At 31.2% G+C, this 23,195-nt stretch overlaps 1 protein-coding gene across 1 annotated transcript in view; it reads right to left on the reverse strand.

The window, feature by feature from the left end:
* Positions 1-5,426: 5,426 nt before the first annotated feature.
* Positions 5,427-23,195, reverse strand: part of LOC119834649 (ATP-binding cassette sub-family G member 1) — a 35,828-nt gene continuing 18,059 nt past the window's right edge. Inside the window, exons 3-13 of the mRNA XM_038359072.1 lie at positions 21,595-21,712; positions 20,409-20,601; positions 19,212-19,357; positions 17,437-17,675; positions 15,349-15,486; positions 14,316-14,467; positions 11,754-11,922; positions 9,373-9,473; positions 8,433-8,588; positions 7,870-8,053; positions 5,427-7,563 (exon numbers count right to left, since the gene is read on the reverse strand). Of these exons, the coding sequence (XP_038215000.1) occupies positions 7,409-7,563; positions 7,870-8,053; positions 8,433-8,588; positions 9,373-9,473; positions 11,754-11,922; positions 14,316-14,467; positions 15,349-15,486; positions 17,437-17,675; positions 19,212-19,357; positions 20,409-20,601; positions 21,595-21,712 (1,751 nt within the window). The 3' untranslated portion in view covers positions 5,427-7,408. The remainder of the gene's footprint in view (positions 7,564-7,869; positions 8,054-8,432; positions 8,589-9,372; positions 9,474-11,753; positions 11,923-14,315; positions 14,468-15,348; positions 15,487-17,436; positions 17,676-19,211; positions 19,358-20,408; positions 20,602-21,594; positions 21,713-23,195) is intronic.

Raw genomic sequence — 23,195 nt, forward strand, 5'->3', positions numbered from 1 at the left:
CTGTCAAATTACGAGCAGCTGATTGCCCTTATCGTAAGTCAGATCCAGTCGCTATAACATAATATTATCTGTAGCATAGTGCAGTAACAGCCTTAACTCATTTTTCACTAGTACACGTGCAAGACAGCGACTACGCAATTCATTTATAGTATGTTAAAACGTTACGTTATATATTATTGCTCTACGTAGTATTACTTATTCTCACTCTTTCATGCGCAAGTGCATAATTTCGTACAAGCGGCGGTTATAGGTGTGCGGTTTTTTAGTTAAACCACATAACATGCAAAGCAATATCATTATATTTTGTTCTGTAAAATAAATTGATGTATATAATATGTCTATTGGCTATACAATCATAAATGTTGGTATAATTATACTCACGTTGATGTGGTATCAAATTTACTATACGTTATCTCTTTTTATCTGTACGGCCTGTTTTTCGATTCTACTACACTTAATCAAATAATGCATAGCCTACTAAACGTTCAACAATTATATTCGTATCTGTCCAATTATAATATCCATATGAGAGGTAAGACCGTTCTAACAAGACATCCTCAATTATTCTATGAAATACACAGAATTAAAAATATAAAAATTGTTGTGAAAATTTTATCATATGATTATTTTCTGTCTTCATGATGCAAGAGCATTATACAGTATTTTTATGTTATTGCTTATTTTATCTTGTTATATTTTGAGCCGTCAAAGTAAATTATAAAGTACAGCCACACGTGCTGCATTATGCAGATTGCACTCATATGATGGATGAGATTCTTTGCTTATTCCTTTTGCAAAAAAAATATTATAATCTCGATAGTCTCAGAACACTTAGTAAGAGCTTGCTTTAGTACAATCAATTGATAAACTATTTCATAATTCTTGATATCCGCATGCATATAGGGTGGCGTTTATAAATATTATATCAATTTATTTATCGCTTTTGAATGCCTGTTCCACAGTTTTGAATTTGTTTTAATATTCTCTTTGTGTTTTTTATATTATTTGCTTTATACGGTATAAGACATTACAAGAAAAATATAAACATTTGTGACTGTGCTACCTCTGTTACAAGCCGCGACTTTATCGACGTTTAATTATAATTTTCGTACAACTCTACATATTTTTTCGATGAGCACATCTAAAGCGCCTAGATGTTTATAATAGCAAAAATTAGTAAACTATATATTTTGTTGAAATATGGGACGGAGACATGTTATGATTATATTGTATAGGAATATATTCTATTCTATTCTATTCTACGCCATTTTGTGGCATCATAGATATTCATTGAAATAAATTGATAATACGCATTTATTTAAAACTAAAAAATAATAATAACAGTTTGACATTCACATTTTTTTTGGATCGCATAGTACATAAGTAGATGGTTATTTACACTTACGGATTGTTAGAACCCAGTTGATACAGCGATCAATCCAGTGGTTTCGAGTAGGAGCTTCATCAGAATGGGAAAATCTTGCATAGCCCCTCGGGAAGGGGCCGCAGCTTGTGTCCGATTTCTACCAACCAAAACCCCACGGTGTTCCGTAGAGCCGCTTTAGTGAAGGGGCCTCGGGTGCTTGTGGAATGTGTTAATACGTACTGAAATTCATATAATAACGTAAATTAACACACTATTTCATAGCAGGCATGTATGTGTTTTTTCTTCCTAAATGTAAATAAACATGGCTTTTGTTATTATAAAAATACAATGTTATGCAAAGTTTGACATATATCAAGGCAATTTTTTATTGATCATAAAACCTTTTTTAATAAATGACATTGGTAAGTGCTTATTAGGTATTTTCTCTAGATACAATTTTGAGGTTTTGATTAACAAATCAAACAAGTTTAATTTTTAGTTTTCGATTTGATTTCGATTACTCGTGGCGGGATCACGGGTTGCTGAGAGGCTAGGCGTTGCTACGGTTTGGCAAAAAGACGCGGGTTTGAATCCCGCCTTGTAATCATTTTTTTTCTATTCTTTCCAAATTTTTCAAATCAAACAAAGCTAAAAAGATCAGATACAGGAGGGTTGTGATTGTTATTATGGAATCAGCTCAATATTCGATACTCAAATAATGCACTGTCATCCAACTAAAAACTGCGAAAGTTCAATCAGGCATTGGAAAGTGGTTCAAATTGAACTTGCAAGATTTTATGTCACAATTTACATACTGACAATGGGACAGGTGACAATTTTAAATTGGGTTGATCTTCTGTGGGCAGTTTGATCCTTGATCGTCGAATTCGAATTACATACTTGTTATTTTGAAGTGAATTGACTCTATAATGATAAAATGAAAACTATTCAACGTATTAAGTTTAAATAGTAATACCACAGTTAACATAATACTATACTAGTAGTAATACTCAAGTCACGCTAAGTAATTAATGCGACAGTCGATTGCACATATAATTTACGATGCATACAGAATTAGAGCAGCCTTTTTATTAATTAGTGAATAAAAATAATAGGTGAATAAATGCGAAAGTATCTCTGTCCATTTGCTACGCTTTTACGACTAAACCACTGAACCGATTTTGATGAAATTTGGTACGAAGGTAGAACTGAACTAAGGAAAGGACATAGGATACTTTTTATTGCGAAAAAAAAAGGGTAGAAGGGGTTGAAACAGGGGATGAAAGATTTTATGGAAGTAACTAATTGTCAAACATAAAATCATGTAAGATTCTTTCACACTGAAACCACTTAACCAATTTTAACAAATAGTTTAGACTTTGGGAAAGATTATTGGCTAATAATTATTATGTCGCGCGATATAACCGAACACCGTAAATAACCGAAGCCGCGGGCGGAAAGCTAGTAAAAAAATATAGAACTGAGGTTAACTAAAGATCATTCATAACATTTTATGACCGGACTTGTTTTAAAAATTTTAGTTGTATTATAGAAAACTAATAGTCAATTTCCATCACGAACTTTTTGGAATTATGGAAGTATGAAAAATTAGGTTTTATTTGCATTAACACATTATTTTCGCAAATACGGAGGTATTCTGTCAGATATTAAAAACTTTCGACTAATAATTACTATACTGTTAATACTGTTTTGTTATTGTTTGTTATTCATAAGTAAAAACGTAACCTGGTATATCCACTGTCCGTAATTGTATAAATTAGTTTTTATATACTGTTCGCCTTAATTTAAAAATGTCTGATTGGCAAGAAATTCTGTAATATTTGTTTTTTCATAATTAACCTTTTTGACATTTTACCACGATATAGCCTATATGCTTGTGCTATTTCGAGTTTAAGCTCACAGCTGTGATGCAAGGTTAATATGATACTTAATTAATTGACAGCTAAAGCGTTGGAAGATATCCATATAATAGTCGCATCCGTATTACATTTTCTACAGCGTTTATTTGTAAGGCCATTGAAGTTTTACGTTAAACTTAGCAAAGAAAAGCCAAATCTAATGAACTGAATATTGCTCACAGAAACTTGCAGGCGCCTAATAAATGTAAGGCTACGTTACAGTAATATATTTGTCAGCTCAGGCTGTAGTATAGGGCTCTGTGGGCTGATTATGTCTTCCACATTGGGCATCTTGTGTAACTTCGAGCAGCAAAAGACACAAACGGAATTTCATACCTTTATTCAACCTCACAATGTTTATTAAAATGACAAAATCGCTACACTTTATATAGAAAACTAGCAAACCCGGCGAACTCCGTTTCGCCAATTTTCTTTGCTATAAACCTCACGGAGCCCGAGACCTTTCCAACGAATGCAAAACCGTGGAAATCGGTTCGTGCGTTCTGGAGTTATAGCGTCAGGAAGGAAAACCCGACTTATTTTTATATAGTAGATTATCTAAACAAAGATAGCTTAGAATTACATGTAACACCGACTAATCCCCTTCAAAACACAGATTAACGGTATTGCACCACGCACGGGCGTCTGTATCGGTCTTTTCTGGGTCAAATTCAGGCAATTTTATGTTGTACTCACAGGTTGCTTTATAGCTTCTACTAGAAGCGCAATATTTATTAAAATTAGAAAATCACTTCCACTTTATATAGAAAATTAGAATTCAAAGTTATATCGGGACTCGAACAGACACGTCCGCTCGGCACGAGCTCCAATAATTGAATACCCGCACACTTCAACGGCCATATCGAAGCGCTCATGAGTCATGCGCTTGCGTTCGTTAATATCCGAGCGGGTACTCGGACATATTCTAATATCTGAAGTATTATACCGAATGTAATGTAAGTTTATAATTAATACCTTTATGTCATAGACAAACAGGAAATTTAAGTTATGGACGAAGTAGTCTAGTTAAATAAAGGGAAAAATCTCGTAATAAGACACAATAGATCCGAATAGAGCTGATGTTTCGTTTTGACATTGTGTAAAATTAAAAAACAGGAAATTTAGCTTTCCTGAAAAGATTTTTTGAAGATTTTAACTTAAAACAAACAATTAAAATCTAGAAAATCGAATGTCTTCTATTCGACTTTATGAATAGACTAGCGGTCCGCTCCGGCTTCGTCCGTGGTACATATCACCTTTCTCAATAAATGGCCTATCTAACACTGAAAAAAAAATTTTCAAATCGGACCAGTACTTCTTGAGATTAATGCGTTCAAACCAACAAACAAACAAAAAACTCTTCAGCTTTATAATACTACTTCCTACTAATGTTATAAATGTGAAAGTTTGTAATTATGTGTGTGTGTTTGTTTCTCTTTCACGCTAAAACTACTGAACCGATTGCAATGAAATTTGGTCCGTATGTAGCTGGACAACTGGAATAACATATAGGCAACTTTTTATCCCAATATCCTTCGGGATACGGACTTACGCGGGTGAAACTGCGGGGCGCAGCTAGTATTAAGTATATCTATACTATTAAATAAGTACGAAATATCATCTCTTTTTAAAAAATTTAATAATTATTTAAGTAAAATTATTGCGTAAGTGTAAATGCGACTTAAATAGGCTTTTTGCGTGTGCTTAGTATTATTAAAATAATCGTTGCTATACATACTATATTATATTACATTATAACATGAATTCGAAAGTAACTCTGAATATAAGAGATAAGACAGTATATTTAGCGACATGCAAAAGTCTAGGATCTAGAATCCCTGATGCGGAACTCTAACAGCCCAGCTGAATCTGAAGGGACATGAATACACTATCTTCAGAAAAGTTATTCAGCGTGATGAGCTTTTTGGAAAAAGGTTACGTTACGCAACAGTACATGACGTAAAAACTAAACTTCTGTCCACAGATAACATATCTAACATTATATTAGTACTCCTGTCCAAAAAACTATTTACTGCGGACGAAGTTACGGGTACATTTATTACAATTTATTTTTATATTGATTATGATTGTAACATGAACTAATGAAACCTATAGTCAAGGGGTAAATAATAACCAACAAGTTTTATTGAAAAATAAATTTATTTTAAGTAACAGGCATAATACAAACGATATTGCTATCATCATGTAGGCAATGTTAAGCACATATCACAAAAAGATAATATTTTTGGTCTTCAATAAATAGTGAAATATATTAAAACTATGAAAATATGACGTCATGACTCATGACATATTTTCTTGGTTGAACGACATGATACTAATATAAAAAATGAAAGCATCAAATTAATAAGATTATCATATTCTATATAATTAAATTTTTGTAATATAAATTTTCATCAATTTAATTATGAATTAAAAATACCTCTTATGAGTTATCTACTTTGTACTAAATCTTAGCAATTTGATATTGTACGCTTACATTTTGTAATATACCCTTTTCTAACAATAAGATTATTAGAGTTAATTCAATTATTGATATAAACATTCACCAATAAAAAAATATATTAGGAATTCTCCGTACAAAAGCTTACCTTCATCTAAAATAAGAAATCAAAATGGTATAAATCGTTATAAATAATTAACTCTAAGAATACTATTTCACTGGATATTACTTGAATTTTCTTCTATTGAAAGTAATAAAAGAGGAATGCCAATTCTCAAATCAAATAGTGTTTTAGTGTTTTATGGATTTTTTTCTTAAAAACCAACACCAATACTAAATTTAATTCAATATAATTAAACTAATATAAAACTAAAACACAGAACAATACTATTACAAGATAGAATAACATGCACGGGGCGTTGAGGCGATTGTCTCAACATTTGAGAAAGCTTTGGAACGAATTGAGCCGAGTCACAACGGGGAAGGAACTCACAGAAAATCAGCTTCAAATAGTAGCATGCGAATGCTACTGTGCTTCTTCACGCTTCCCAGTCCGTTCCTTTATTCCCGTTGTCAATCCTTTCCTTATCCTTCTACCTTAATGTTCAGTTCATGTCAGTTTATTTGGTTCATCATATTGGTCAGTCATAATCGCTTACCATCAGGCGAACCACCAGCTCGGTAGTCTGCTCTAATATAACAGAAAAAATATAGATAATGTTATTCGTAATTGTATGTTATCTACTAGAAAGTTATCATAATTAAATCATTAAGTGCATTTAAAGAGCTATTCATTGTCGTTTTTATTCTATGATCGTAATAGAATTACGAATAAAAACTCAATATATTGAGAAACACTTAAGGCAGACACTGTAAGGCAAGTAAAAATTATATAGTCTATTAATACTATTTATTATTTGACTATAACATTTTAAATCAGTATAATCTACCATTATATCCACTAGCCATAAGATTAAACAATTTTTATCTAATAATTATAATATGAGGCAAGATCGGTGTTAATCTTTTGATCAAAAACTTTGTCCGATGTTATGGAGATGTAAATTGGCTTAGAATTATGTCACGATAAAGTTTTTGGGTATATGTTATTAATAATTATATTACGTTATTAATTAATTTGATTATGTTATCAAGCACCAGCCAAATTAAAATAGGCATTTAACCTTAATATCTTCTTATTAATATTATTTGAATGAATGAATTGTTTGAAGTTTCCTCTTTAGAAGAAAACTTTGAGTGCAGAAATATTGAACAGTTGTAAGTGTGAGCCTTGTTAGGTACCAAAAAAAAAAATTATTTACACATAATGATAAAAATATTAAACAAAATATAGAACATAATAAACCGCTTGATTAACTTAAAATTAAAGTTCAGTTTATATAAAGTAGGTTATACAAACTAAATAGCCCTCATTCAACCCTATGTTAAAACCCGCGCCAACAAAGACACGACTGAAAACATATTGTGATCTCGCTTACACAGTTGTCAAGTACATGCATGATATGCCGTCTCACTCGCACTTTACTTTTTAATAAATAACAAAAAAAAATGTATTACAGATATTTTTTTTAATTATATCTATTTAGTATTTTTGGCGCGGGCAACACTAATAACATCAGTCACAACAGTTCCACAGACAACTCATCTTTTATTTAATCTGTACCACAGAGCTGTACAAGTAAGCACGTGCATGAGGACAGTATTTGTGAGCACTATGGCTATATCGCTGCCGATGTCTATGGTGGCCATGTCCATTTCGTTGAGGAAAGTGCTAGGCGTTTTGTAATGGCAGTAGACTGTAAGGAAATTTTGTTGTTAATAATAATATGATTGTTAGATATGAAAATAGTTTGAAAAAATACTGTGGAATTAATATTTAACAATTTTTACAACAAAAAAAAAAACAGTAAATAAATAAATGCAAATATAATTAAATGCAAATAAAGCTTTCGGGAATAATATTGTAACGCAAGAATTTGTTATTCAAAAATTGTTCAGCGACTTAAGCTTATAATACCTTCATAGACTATATAAAGTCTATATTTCCTACACCTAACTGAAATTACACACAAGAACTAAATTGAGCTGAACAAGCCACTTACTCTTAGAACAGTGCATCTTAGTTCTATTGAATCCATAAACGGAATGCACAGCGACGTGGAAACCGGCTCTAAAGTACGATATGTGATGCAACCAACGGAATATGTACGGGGTGTCCCTCAGCGCGAGGCAGAAACCGAATATAGAGAATAGGCACGCTAACACTGGCCCTATGAACACTGCGATCTGGAATAATGTTAAACATAATTTTTAAGTATTAGTATTACAAAAACAAAGTGTTTTAGTGGGTTGATTAGTAAGAGGCTAAATGGTCTAAATATTAAGTGTTTTCATGCAATCATTTCTAATTGTGACCCCATTCTTTTGGAAGTTCACAAAGTTAATTGAATTGAAGTCACTGTACAAAATGTATGGTATTTCAAAATACCATTGGGTATAGGAATTTGTAGAATTAAATGTTGATCGACAATTGTTAAAGATCCTTAAAATTTACTAAGCCATGTTACTAAAAACTTGATTTATACATATCGAAAAGTATATATAGTAGAGATGTCTTACAAAAAAAAAAATAAAATAAATATTGCATTTTTATTACGAATCTCACCTTAGTCGGTGTCGTAGATCCAATGAAATAGCCCCATGCTTGTGCGCAAAGTGACGTAGCCACTATAGTGGCCAGGAAAAGAGTAGCTCTCGTTGGTTCCAGGGGATTATCCGTCAACCAATATGAGAGTACAACGTATGACACACAAGATATCACCTGGAAAACAATTAGTAATGTCAACAAATAAACATTTTTTTTCTCCGCATACAATCTTGCTTAATGTCTTTGATTTTATTCCATTGACGTGCAATGAACAGAGAGAGACAGATTTTCCATTGATTGATTCCAAAGCTAACTCTGTCTACGCGTGTAAGTCAGAGTTTTCTATTAAGCACAACAATAGTGATACAATAGACTTTGAACATTACTGCCCGAAGATAAGGTGGTAATTTCATTGAATATTTTATATAGCGCCGCTCAGACATTTTTGACAACCTTTCAAATTCTGAACTGTGAATCTAATTATTTCCTATGTCAATTGTTTAATAGTGACATAAATAATACAATTCTTTTCATAATTGGTTTAGAAGTAGATAGCAAAACCTGTCTACATATACATTAACGGCTGAATTTGGAAGAACGGTGTTTTAAAAAAATCTTTTACCGTTTCCTTAAAATTGTACCCACATATAATATTATTATATTATAATTATATATGTAATTACCACTATTAGATTATAGAAGCCTAACTATGATGCCACTAGTGAATAGTAATAAGTAATGTACAGGATTTTATTCCAATACTGTTTCTTGGAATAAAATTCAGTATTTCATTGAAGTTAGTAAAACAAACATATTAGAAGATTTCGTTGGATGGTTTAACATCGTCCATTTGTAGTTATTGTATTGTAACGTTTTTTTTTTCTATTTTTTTTCTACAGTGAGTGTTCTTAGACACGTATTTATAAGTAAAAAATAATAACACTTTAAAAATTCTTACCTGAAATGGCAACTCCACAGCTAATATCGAGAAAATATACGGCCCTAAACTGTACCATCGATTGAAGTATTCACCCTTTAGTATTGCCATTTCTAACGGGACTGCAAAAAAAGGAGAAGTTATTACATTACTTAGAATGTAATGGTATATACTCTATACAATCAATTATAGATTTTAAATGAAAACAAACTGGTGTATGATATACTTTGAATTTTAGAAAAAGACTTTCAATATAAATTGTAATTTACCTTGAATTTTTGTTCATAAATAAAATCTAATTTAATTATATGTAGGCATAATTAGAGGTTACTATATTATTGTTTTACTTTGTCTCTATCAACTTTTTAAACAAACTAACTTTGTTATTGACATGATAAATAACTCTGCGTTTGCTTTACCGTTTCCCCGCCATTATCAAATCATTCAGTATAGCAAAGTATATTTTTGTGACAATTTCTTTATTTATGATTATATTGTTACTTAAACTACAGATAACATAATACTATACTATCTACCGCCTTTAATTTTATCACGTTTTTTTACCATTTTTAACTACAATAAGTCAAGCTAAAGTTTTAGCTTTAGAGGTGTTGATTTTATTGCCCAAATTTTAATGTTTTTTAAAAAAGGGGGAGGTTCTCAATTTAGCTGAATTTTTTTGGATTTATAACCTCAGAATTACGACTGGATGACTGATGACCGACTTTCATTATTATTTTTTTTACTTGAAAGCTGTTAACTCCCATGTGGTCCCATTAATTTGGTCTAGTTATGACAATTTAAACGTTTAGTGTTTCGTTAAAAATATCAAATATTTTATACGTAAGAGATTTTCTATTTCCATTTCTAATTGATTTTCACGATGTTTTCACATATAATATCTTTTAATTTATTGCATAATCGGTTGTTAATAGCAAACAAGAGTCATTGACCAACAATTATTAATAACGTATTATATTATGAAACAATAGGAGCCGCGCAAAACATTTTTTACCGTTATCAAATACTGATTATTGAATAAGATCGTCAAATAAGTGTTAATATTGTAGCATACTAGCTGCGCCCCGCGGTTTCACCCGCGTAAGTTCGTATCCCGTAGGAATATCGGTATAAAAAGTTGCCTCTATGTTATTCCAGTTGACCAGCTATCTACATGGCAAATTTCATTGCAATCAGTTCAGTAGTTTTTGCGTGAAAGAGCAACAAACACACACACATCCTTACAAACTTTCGCATTTATAATATTTGTAGGATTGCTTTTATTGATACCTTATTTATTTCAATATTGTTTTTTTTTTGTACCGTCGATACTGTAAATATTTTAATACTTTTTTCTAATAATGCAATAGTCATATTTTCGGCGTATTTGTAACCTCAGAGTCACGGATGATGATGTTATTCGCAAGGTACAATCGTACATTCGAGTCAGGGATGGGTCAAAGTCGTCGAGATAACGATGGTTATTTATCTTTTTTTAATTCGAATTTCTATATTTAGTTAACGTCACCCCATACTGTTTGTTTAAATGTGTTGAACCACTAATAGTCATTATATAAAATGTTGATAAATAAGCTGTGTGATTTATTTAGAAGTCATTAGAAATCCTAATTGTACTGATTAACTTTGTTTATTTTTTTTATTATTTTTCATTCATGGTATAAACTATCCTATTTCTTGATCTAAATCATAAATAAAGCTATTTTTACATTGACATTTTTTACTACCTGATGGCGAATATATTTATTCGTTAATAGTACACAGTTTTTTTTTATGTAAAATTTCAATGTTCTTTGAATAAGCACGTTTATTTGTTTGTTTTATTAATATCTTGGCAAATTTAACAGTATGAAGTATGTGCAACAAAACAGCTACTGTAAACCGTTAAGGAGTTAACCATAACTGTCCCTCGTCCATTAGACCACACAAAACAATCAAACTCTTCTAGATGGAGAGTTCTAAATACAAAATCAATAACAGAACAGTTATAAGCAGCCAATGAATTCAAAATATGTTTCATTGAACTCATTGCAATATTTATTAGTTTATCAAAAATATATTGGATACTAACTGCGCCCCGGGGTTTCACCCGCGTTAGTCCGTATCCCGTAGGAATATCGGGATAAAATATTGCCTGTAAATTATTCCAGTTGTCCAGCTGTCTACGTACCAAATTTCATTGCAATCGGTTCAGTAGTTTAAACGCACACACATCCTTACAAACTTTCGCATTTATAATATTAGTAGTAATCCTACTGTAATACAGTAGCTATCGATTTTTTACGATCATTCTCGGTAAAAGCGATATTGCGTATCGGAGTAGTTTTAAAAAAAATTACACAAAAAATATTCATTATCAAAAAAAAAAAAAAAAAAGCACTCACAGGACAGCGTCACTGACATTTTGCCGGTGTACACAACGAGCAGCATCGACCCGTACAAGTACACGTAGTTGCCGAGCACGCTGCTCGCCTCGCTGCCCACGCCCAGGTACAGGTAACCGAATATTAGCGCTATCACCACGTGCGCCGCTACTCGATACATGAACAGTGACTGGAAATGGTATATCAATGTAAAATCTAGACGTAAATGTGCTAATTTTATTTCCTTTTTGGGCGGAATCTTTGAAAGTGCTGATCTGATCATGTAAATGCTGTCATTAATGCGTTTAGTAAACTGATAACTGTGGTACACAATCAACGGTAACGTCCACGTCTACGTCTCCTCATATTATGTCAACCCTGGTTGTAGGTTTGGTGCGTTGTAAATTTGAATTTATCTCATGCCAATAAGGTTGTATTTTGAAGTATAGGTATGTCATCGTAAAATTGTAAATACCGTAAAATTGTAATGTCGCGATTTTTGTACTGGAATGTAATGCAATTTTTTTCTTTTTTAAAGTTATATGTATGAAGTGGAAACAAACTAGTTATAATTTATCCTAAAAACCTATCCTTGTTTTCAAAGATTAAAACGAACATTTATACAAGTCATAGATGCTACTATACTGATTTTTTCATAAGGCCCTATTAACAGACTTGTGTTTAACTCAAATTTACACTGAAGCTTTAAAAATAATTTATTTCCGTAGTAAAATATATTAAAATACACAGAAAACCTAATAATATTGCAGTTACAAGTAAGTTTAATCACATCTTTCATTGAAGAAAAATAAACATTAGTGAGTTTATTTTTTGTCATTTCCCCACTTTTTCATGCGGTGTCGTGTCAACGAGGCAACGGTAAGCCTTGTTACCATGCTACTGCGATATTACCGTACTGAAAAATCAAAAAACAACTAAGTATTCAAGATTTCAAGATTGACTAACAGAAGAGAAAATATTTACGAACGGTCATAAGTCAAAAAAATAAAATGCTAATTAAAACTGCCGTGAAAACAATGTATTGTTTTTAAAAATGTCAAATAATATGAAAACAATCTGAATTTAAATGACATGTCCCTAATTTGAAATTTCATTGTATTTCATTTGGTGACGTCTTCGGAGAATGGACAAAAAATTGCAATTTGTTTATTTTTGAGAAAAAAGGCTTCTGTTAACGGAAAATGTGGTTTTTACCAACCCATACATATTGACAAGTTGAGGACAATATTATTCATAAATATTATAATTTATTAACGGAAAACAGCTAACCAAACAGAATAGTCGAAAATTTTACAAAACAATAACTCATTTAAACGACTTTATTATGTGTTCAAAACGCTCAAGAATGATGTCAATATTAACACAACAACAGGCTGGGTTTTAACGAGTCATTATGCCTTTTGCATTAAAGTACATAATCTAGCTGTAGCTTGACTAAACACGTGATAATTTAGTGAGAAAAGCAATATTATTGAAATAGCATAAAAAACTCTATGGTGCTAATAAAAAGCACTAACAATACAGTTAAGAATTTAAGAAATCTGTTGCCCTCGCTGCTGAACATGTCATTTTCTATATTTAAAGAAGAGTTTGTTGCTGCGCGTTGTTTGATGACTTTGTTTGTTTGTACACGCTAATCTCAGGAATTATTTGAATGATTTCAAAAATTCTTTCAACATATGTAGCACGCGCAAAACCGAGACCATCTACTAGTATAACTTTTCGATTGTAATAAAACCTTTTCAGAAACTAGGTACAGTTAACGATCTACTTTCGTATAAATCTCTAGTAACATTTAACCGTAGCAGCGTGACTGTGATATGTTTTTAGTATGAGAAAGCAAATTCGGTTGTTCGTAATGACTATAACATTCCTCAAATAAAGAAGAGAACCTTGAATGTATGTATTATATAAAAGTGAAGTCCCGTGTCCCCTACTGGGGTATGGGGCAGATGATATGCATCTGTTTCACTGATCGATTTTCTTTATGGACAAGTAGGTGATTAGCCTTCTGTGTCCTGCCAGACCGAGACATTTTTTTTTGCGTCCCCACCGGGAATCGAACCCAGGAACCCTCGGTTCTAAGCTCACGCGTTAACCACTGTATCAAGGAGGCGGTCTGTCCGAGGATGTATTATATCATTACATCATAAATAAAATTGTTTTTTTTTTTTTTATTTAACCCATCTAAATATTAATGTTAATGTTTAAATCAGATTAATCTTTTCCTGTTAGAAATATAATGCTACGTTATTTGACATTACCACGATTCAAATAACGCTTATGTTACATTGATATTATATACATTTCATTAATGAAAGTTAAGAATCAATCACATCTTAATCAACTAATTAAATAAATAATGCTATTTATATGCCTCTAGCTCACTGAACTCCATGCCTGATGTATTCTTAAGTAAAATCCAGATGTCATGTAACAAAACATTACATAAACAATTACTCAATAGGAAATCAAGAGACATAGATCAGGCATGATCTAGGAAATTGGCTTATGCAATACAAGGGACAACTTATTTCTATACCAGCTAGCTAAAATACTCACGTAATTCCTTGTGGTCATTAGATAATTCCTATACAATAACACCCAGGTTTGCTTGAGAAGCCCCGACGGCCGATACATGTTCTTGGAGCAGTTTTGTTGGTATTTTGTTGTGCTTTGGATCGATTTTATGTTTGTTTTCATTGTGTCTAAGCCTGGAAGGAAATAATGCAGTTATAATTTTGTAAGAGGCGATTTTGATACAGGAAGGTTTTATCTATAAAGTTAGAGGCGGAACAAATAATGGAATGTAATATTAAACATAAATTAAAAAAGCATTGACAGTTGAATATAAGATTGAATATCTACAGAGAACTAAATTAAGCCTAAATACATTGGTTTAAACAATATTTTAGGTGAATACAAGATATAAATATAGATTTCTTCGTGTAATAACTTCTTAGGCAACAATAAATACAAAAGCAGTAAATGAGTAATTTAATGTATCAAATTTTCATAGTGATAATGAAATTATGTATCGAAACCGTGAAGTTATTTCAGTATTCCTACAATGTGTAGGAATATTCAAATAACTAGCATTTATTTTCCCTTTAACATTACCAACAAGGTCACATCCTAAAAGATTAAGACGGTACGAATGTGTATCTGACGAATTTCACACAAAATGTTACACACAAATTCGGTTTAACCCAGTTTATTCGCCGTTTATGGTCATACGTAATAGATTATGAACTTTCTGTTTTGCAACCAACCCGTTCGCCCAGAAAGGGTCCAAGTCGACATGGCGCATGTTGTAGGGCCATTTCGCAATCATTTAATTCTTGTTTGTGAACGTTTTGTATTTAAGCAGATTTGTTACAAATACATTATATTGATCTAGATATTAAACGTTTTGTATACAACTTGATGTATTTTTTATCATTTCATAGTTTTCTACTGCATGGGCATAATATAATGTCAAAGTACACAGGGATTTGTTATGTTATTATCAATATAAACAATTTTTTTTATATTATACCATTTGTAGTTAAACGATTAATTATATGGTAAAAGTATATATAATATTGATACGTACTTAATAGGTTTGGTAATGTAGATATTATTGGTACATCGTCCCCACTGCCAGTAGCGGCAGGCTCTGGTTTAAAACGACGCATCGTTTTTGCCGCTTTTTCTAAATCCACGTCATATTCACTAGATGCAACTTCCATTACTGAAAACAATATAATCATAAATAACTCATAAATATAGATCCGACGTCTGCTATGCTACAGTTGTGTTTCAAGCTCGACATTCGATTTAATTAAAAAATGAACGAATATCTACACTTTCTTATCTTTGAGTCTACACGTTCGCAGAGTATTAATTCTTCTAAAGAATATCAAACAATGCGCTAAAATTTGGAATATACAAATTTGTTCCTAATAATATGACAATAGCATACAAATTGTATAAAGAATAAATATTATTTCATTTCCTTAAAAAGTTAGGTACTAGCTGGTGTACAACAGTAATCGTTATGAAATACTACTAAAGTTATGGGAAAGCATAATCATCAAGGCTTCGTGATAAACGTCTGCATGAAAACGAATTAATATACCATAGATATACTGTCATTTCCTACGTTTATTTGTAGAGGCATTATAAATACTATGACCATAGACAATATTTCTATCTAATTAAACATTCATTCACATTTCCTGTTACCAATCATAATCAAACAATACAATAAAAGGTACAGGTAAATCAATATTTAGAAACGTTTGCTCTTGGGAAATGTTGTACGGAAATCACAAAATGATCTAACAGTAATTATTTACAGGGAAAATACAACACATCCGTATTTCCTTAAGCTAAAACTGAATCAATATTAATCTTACGATTTTTACAATGTAAGTCTGTAACTAGTTTTTATTCTTCGTGACATAGAATCTCAATGTTTTCTCGTAAACGAAGTTATTCCTCATTAACATTTCTAGTACATATTGCATTTTTCAAGATCTTTATAACTCGACCTTATTCGCTTCTTTCTTTATTTATTGCTCCAAGCATTCATAGTTCATAGCATTCAAAAGTATTTTTTGAACAATTTGCTTGTATAATTTAAAATTCTATTATTTATTGCTCAAAGGAACATAACATTTAAATATGATTTGAACAATTTGCTTGTATAATTTAAAATTGTTTTATTTAAATAATAAAGAAGTGTAATTATTATCCTTGTTCTATATTTTTGCATTAATAACAAAAATTTTCATAAGATTTTAAGTGGTCTGAAATAACTCATTAAATTTACAATGAATCTAAACAAAAAATAAAAATGTATTATGGATTGTTACATATTTGAATATTTTAATATTATATGTAGATTTATGAATTATTCTTCTCACACAGGCGAGTCCACACTGGAGGGACATTTCCGTTTATGATCCAATCAATCAATTATAATTATATTAATTGTTACGATATTAAACACACTATGCTTAACTTATTTAATTTATTTTATGAAAAATTTATTATCGTATTTATACGTACTAGGGGTTTAGGGATTCCATAGAATACAAGAATATAGAATTTTAAATTTCGTTGAGGATGCGTAATATAAAGAGCCAATTATAGAGTGAACCTTACTTTAAATAACTAAAAAAAACTGCCACATGAGTGGACTTGTCTTGCGTAACTAAGCTAAAATTAAATATGATTTGTACCTTTTGAAAAGAAATGGTGCTTTATTTTTTAAATATTTGTATACATCTTGCGATACAGCGTTGAAATCTATGATTTGTATATTTTTTAAATGAAATGGTGTTTTAATTTTGTTCTAGTTACTCGTTTCCACTAGCGACTTCCAGCTACGTCAAAGGAAAAGACAGACAGTTCCGAGGATCTACCGGCATAGTTCCTGTATCGTTGGGATGATCCGAATAAAAACTGTTATAATATATGGTCCCTCGGGTCTCTAACAATCTCTGTAAATCGGTTCTATTGTTTATGAGTGAAAAAAGAACGATAAACAAAGTTACTTTCCCATCTATAACGTTAGTATAGTTTGTGAGGTTATTGGTATGCTCATTCAGCTTTCCTATAAACAAAAACATACAACAAATAAAAACTTCAAACAACGTATAAAACCAAAAGAGTCCAAAAACAATCAATCACTCACAATAATCAGCCGGATTGTGGTACGGTGGGCAGCGCAAGTCCGCAGACGCGAGCGCCGGTACGAGCGCCGCTCTGGAGCCCGAGTATAACGTGCTCCCCGCTGACAGACAGTATACTGTGTCTATCTTTTCAAATATCAGCGCTGACGGCTGGTGTATGGTCGCGACTACTGTCCTACCCCCTCGCGCTAGACCACTGAGTAAAGTTATCAGTGATGTGGACGCGGACGAATCTAAACCACTGTGGAATAAATACAATAATTTAAGACTGATTAGTGAATTTGAAGAGGAGAGTTTTTAGCAATATATAATGCTTTACGTTACCAATTCAAGTGTGTGTTCTGTTTTAAATACAAAATAAATCTACTTATTAACTCAATTCAAAAATTATATGTTAAGATAGAAAGCTATTAAAAAATAGCCAATTACCAATATATTTATTTAAACTACATCTAAAAATTACAAGTCGATAGATTTATAACTAGTTTAAACATATAAGCGCTAGCATAGTGTTATATTATCTGTGATATAAGTGTTCTGAGAACATCCTTTATCAATTTAAACACTTTAATTGATTCTCGAGAAATATCATCAATATTTTATTTACATTAATGAATCGTGTGTATAATGAGAAAATCGTGCATTAAAGAGGACTCTAGAATAGATACAAGATACAAGTAGATATTCATTGCTTGTTTTTTTTTCTAATGATACCTATTAGCACTCTATTTGCAATATACAATGTAATGTAAGTATTCAAAGTCAATTCTCAAAAGGTGTGGTATTGGCATCAAACCACGTATTTTATTCATTAGCAAAATAAAGTTAATTAAAAATGTGTTTATATAAACCAATAATGCCAGTAGGGAAAGAACTCAGTTCTTTATATCTAAATAATTAAAAATTATCTTTTATTTTGTAATTGTATGTATAAAAAAACAGTAAATAAATTTATTTACGAGTTACAGGCGATATCTACGTATCAAGAAGCGCTTGCATTTTATATAAAACGTATTTTCATCAAAAAATCGCTGTTTTTCCAATTATCGTATAAAAAGAATAGGTACACCATAACACATGTTTAGTGAAGGTTTTTAGAAACTCAAGTACTTTTAGGAATAAACACAGTAAAGATTGCTACTACAAATGTAATGCACATCATGAAACTAAAAATCTTCCGATTTTTTTAACGATCTTGTCAAGTAAATCGTTTTACTACATAACAATTAATAATAAAAAACAAGACTTAATCACTTCGAATAATGATACAAATATATATTGAATTTTAAATCATATGATCGCTGCTTTGATTATATACGCTGAATAGCTGTGGTTGGTCTTCTGAATAATGTTGTTTATCTCCAAATATAATTATCATAAAAACACGTGTACTTAGAAACATCTCCATCGTTATTTTCTTGGAAACACTCAATCTTATTGAACCAGAACTCAACAGAACAGAGATGCGTCTTTAGAATGTTTTTTATCTATTTGATAATTTAAAGTGCCTATACACAAAAAATCCTTAATCTAGGCATAGCTGAACAATTCTTAATTATTGCTAATTGTGAGAAACGTATCCTCGACGGTAATAATTTATAGTTTTTATATGTTATTCACATGGGAACGCATACATCTTGAATTGTTATTAAACCATTGTCGCATTGTGTCCATTCAAATAATAATGTGATTGTTGTGATTCACCGCGACTAAGAGGATTAAGGTTATTTTATCAACTGAATTCGTTATTCAATAAAATAATCATCAATGCACTTACGTAGTAGGTTCATCAAGGAATAGTAAAGATGGATCCGATAGAAGTTCAAGTGCAACGGCCAATCGCCGCTTCTGGCCCCCAGAGAGATCGCGACATAGCGTCTGTGACGTTCCGTTTAGGCCTAATAGGGCTAATATTTCATTGGCCTGTATAAAAATAATATGATTTATAATAATAGTCACGTACACATTGTGATCATTTTAGATGTTTGTATGTTGCTCTGCCTTGCAGTATATATTTTGTGTTTACATCAGAAATGAATTGGACGAAATTTTGTGTTTGGATTGTTTATAATAAAATACTCATAAATTTAGACTTGGAAGGCTATATATATATAAGTCTATCTGTTACCAGAGAAATGACGTTTATTAATTTAATTGTCTGTTACCTTATCTAGCATTTAATCTGTATTCGTAAGTAACTGAAAAAGGTTTTATAATAGATACAAATGTACCACAACCACAGTATTGATATTAATGCATCTAGAAACAACTTGGTAACAATATTAACAATGGGAATCATGCGATCATCATTTGTCTCAATAAAGTAGTTTCTATTCAACGGTTTCAAAATATCGCATGTAATAAAAATGTTGTTAAGTTTCGTAACGTTTCAAATGAAACAATTGGCAATTTTTGTTTATACAAGAATTTTGAAATTATGTATATTGTTTTACGAATTGGCATTAGAATAGTTCACAAATATTTATTTTACAAGCGATTGCAAAATCTAAAACTATATGAGATATGTAGCGTGAACGATGTTATTGATAAAATACTAATGTGGCAATGAATAGTACACATGCTCAAGAGTAAAACAGGGAAAAACATTGACATTGCTTATCAATTCGCTAATAGGCATGACATTCATACTAATATACATTTGAAGCGATTAAATTCAAATAAATTTTACGATGAAAGCCGTAATTAATAAACAGTGAAGATAAATTAGTGCCGCTCTCATCGAATGTTGAAATCTTGACCGATTGACTTAAAAATACTGATGAGCTGTATATATCATTTCACAGCATGCTGCTATATTAGCTTATTATAAATATAATATAAATATACAGTTAATACCACGCAATCGTTTAATTATGTAAGCTTGTGGTGCATGCATGATTAACTAAGATCGGCTACAAACACACAGCCGAGACTTTCACTGTATTTTGTTTTGTTTCGTGTATTTGCGACTTACTTTCTCTTTCCGCTCGTGTGACGAGAAGTCGGCCAGTTTAAGAGTAGCTGCAAGAGCCATGGATTCGTACACGGTGAGGTGCATTCGGAGGTCATCTTGCTGGCGAATGTAACGGGCGCCGCCTCTCCCGGACGACTTGGATGCGCAACAACTGACCCCGTTTACGATAATCTCGCCATTTGCGCCTTGGGTCCTGTTGATTCATTTGCAAACAATTGTTTTGTATTTATTCAAACGTTACAATCTATTTATGTCACCTTTCTTGCTCATTTTTGTTCACATATTTCGAACCTATAGAAACCCATATGTCCTAATGACTCCTATATTGATATTGATATAGATATAGATTATTAAGAATGATTAAAGAATTAATCTGTTTACATATTTTCTGTATTTCTAATAGGAAACATAGAGTATAGGTACACTATTAGATTCTTCACAATCAAAATCATCATACGCTGAGGATATCGGGACTTTCCCAAATGAACTTCCTTTCAAACCACAGACTTTTTATATGAGAAACATGAAAACATAATAATCTAAGTATAATCGATTGTCACTTCTTATAATAATTATTGTGATGAACATTGAAAGATGAATGTTTTTGTTAAATAACAAAGTAATATATTTTCATTAGGATAAGGGTTCAAGACTAATAAATGGCTATCAGTAATGAGTTTTAAGTGAGGTACATGTACAATGTACATTGTTGAAGTGCAATTAGATAAAAGTAGAAATCATCCGCGTTTAGAAAACAATAAACTTGTAGATATAATTGCGCGTTATTATTATATTTTTGCACGAAAGGAAATGAAAACAGTAATACTTTTCGTTGTCTATGTGAAAGCTTATGATAATTTCTGAACTAAAATTACACGTTTCCCGAAAGACCCTATTAAAAGTAACAAATCTAAAAATCATGTTTATTAAACAGTTACAACAGTAAGACTGTACTACTTTTACAAAAACAAAGTCGCTTCCCGCTGTCTCTCTCTATGTAGGTACGCTAAAATCTTTAAAACTACGTAACGGATTTCGGAGGATTTTTCAATAGGTAGGGTGATTCAAGAGGATTTTTTTTTGTATAATAAAGTGGAGTATATCTAGTATCATTGTAGTAGCATCAAATCCGTGCAATAACTAATCGGGGGGTCGCTAGTATATGATAAGAAATAAATTAACTTACGAGTATCCTGCTAAGATATTGAGCAGTGTTGTTTTTCCGGCGCCCGAAGGACCCATGATAGCCGTTAGTTCTCCTGGCTTGAAGCACCCATTTACGCCTTTTAATATTTCCTTGTTTTCTGTAACAAAATACTTATCATATAATATTTTATATTAAATTAACAAAAAATTATAAGCATTATTGAGACCATATATCTGATGTATGTTTGCGGTATAAAAAATCTTTGTAGAGTTATGCAAACTATTGTTGTTCATTAGTTTTGGTTTTGAAAAACATCTTAGCAGTGCGTTGGCTTTTTCCCAATAAAAAATATTCTATCATATTGGTGTCGAGTCTCAAACGGAGATGCTAAAAAGTTTAATTAGGTAGTGATATTATCTACCTATTTTAAAGTCGTAATCATCGTCGTCGATTTTGTTTTGAAATTACTCTATTATGCTCAATATAGACGTGGGATAATATAAAAATATGTATATATTACATTTTGTACATTTCTGATTTAATTAATTTTTATGCGTGGATAATAAGATATATTACATTACTTTTAGAGCTGATGAATTTTAGGATTACATAAACTTATATCATTTGCTGTGGCTTATTTTTAATTAAAATTAATTCAGAGTTTATGGTGTAATTGAAAAAACAAAACATTTCATGTTTGTATAATTTGGAGTCAAACTTATTCTTAATCCCGAAATATCACCATTTGAAAGATGATTATTTAAAACACTTAGGGAAATTATACAAGTTAGACTTTTGCTAGCAAATTCTGTTGCACCGTCACTTATTATTTTACATAAAACATTACCCTGGGAACAATGATCGATCCTTTATGGACAGCAAGTCATCCTGTCTTTGTTTACTTTTCCTGCCTTTAAATGATTCAACCAAATGACCGCATAATAACGTCAATGTATTTATAATAAGCGTAGTATTTTACGTGACAGTTTGAGAAAATTATTTGCGTGTATAAGATTTGATTAAGGGAAAACTAAAGAATATTTAAGAGATAAAATGTTTGGAAATAAATAACGAATAATAATCTTATAGCTATAATCTTGTTTTGACATGCTGTGATCGATGCTCAATGTGTACCAAATTATTCACCTATATTTATTTGCATAGGTAACTTAATTCAACATGAAGATTATAATTGATTATTATTCTTTCCATTCGCGACATTTAAATAACGTGCATTGAATACATTACACGGTCACGGTCTTAATAAGATCCATAATATTAAATGAATATGCATTTATAGTTAGTATTACTAGATATCCTGTGTTATAACATTAATGAATCGTCATTACTATTTCATTTTAATAAATTATTTATCTTCAAAATAAAAAGCATATGGTTTTAATGTTTTGGCAGATAGAAACACACAAACAGTTTTATCAGTTATTATCAAATACTCCATAATATAATATAACTTCTATTTAACATAATAAAAAAAGTGTGATTAAACTGTTATTTATATTATGGAACAAAATATTAATTCATTGTTATTATTACAATCGGGTCATAAAAGAGGTTACATTATGATACGCAATGCTTTGGAGCACAGATTTTTTTAAAGAAATAGCTTGAAGTACGTATAT

The sequence above is a fragment of the Zerene cesonia genome, chromosome 19 (assembly GCF_012273895.1).
Source record: "Zerene cesonia ecotype Mississippi chromosome 19, Zerene_cesonia_1.1, whole genome shotgun sequence".
NCBI lineage: Eukaryota > Metazoa > Arthropoda > Insecta > Lepidoptera > Pieridae > Zerene > Zerene cesonia.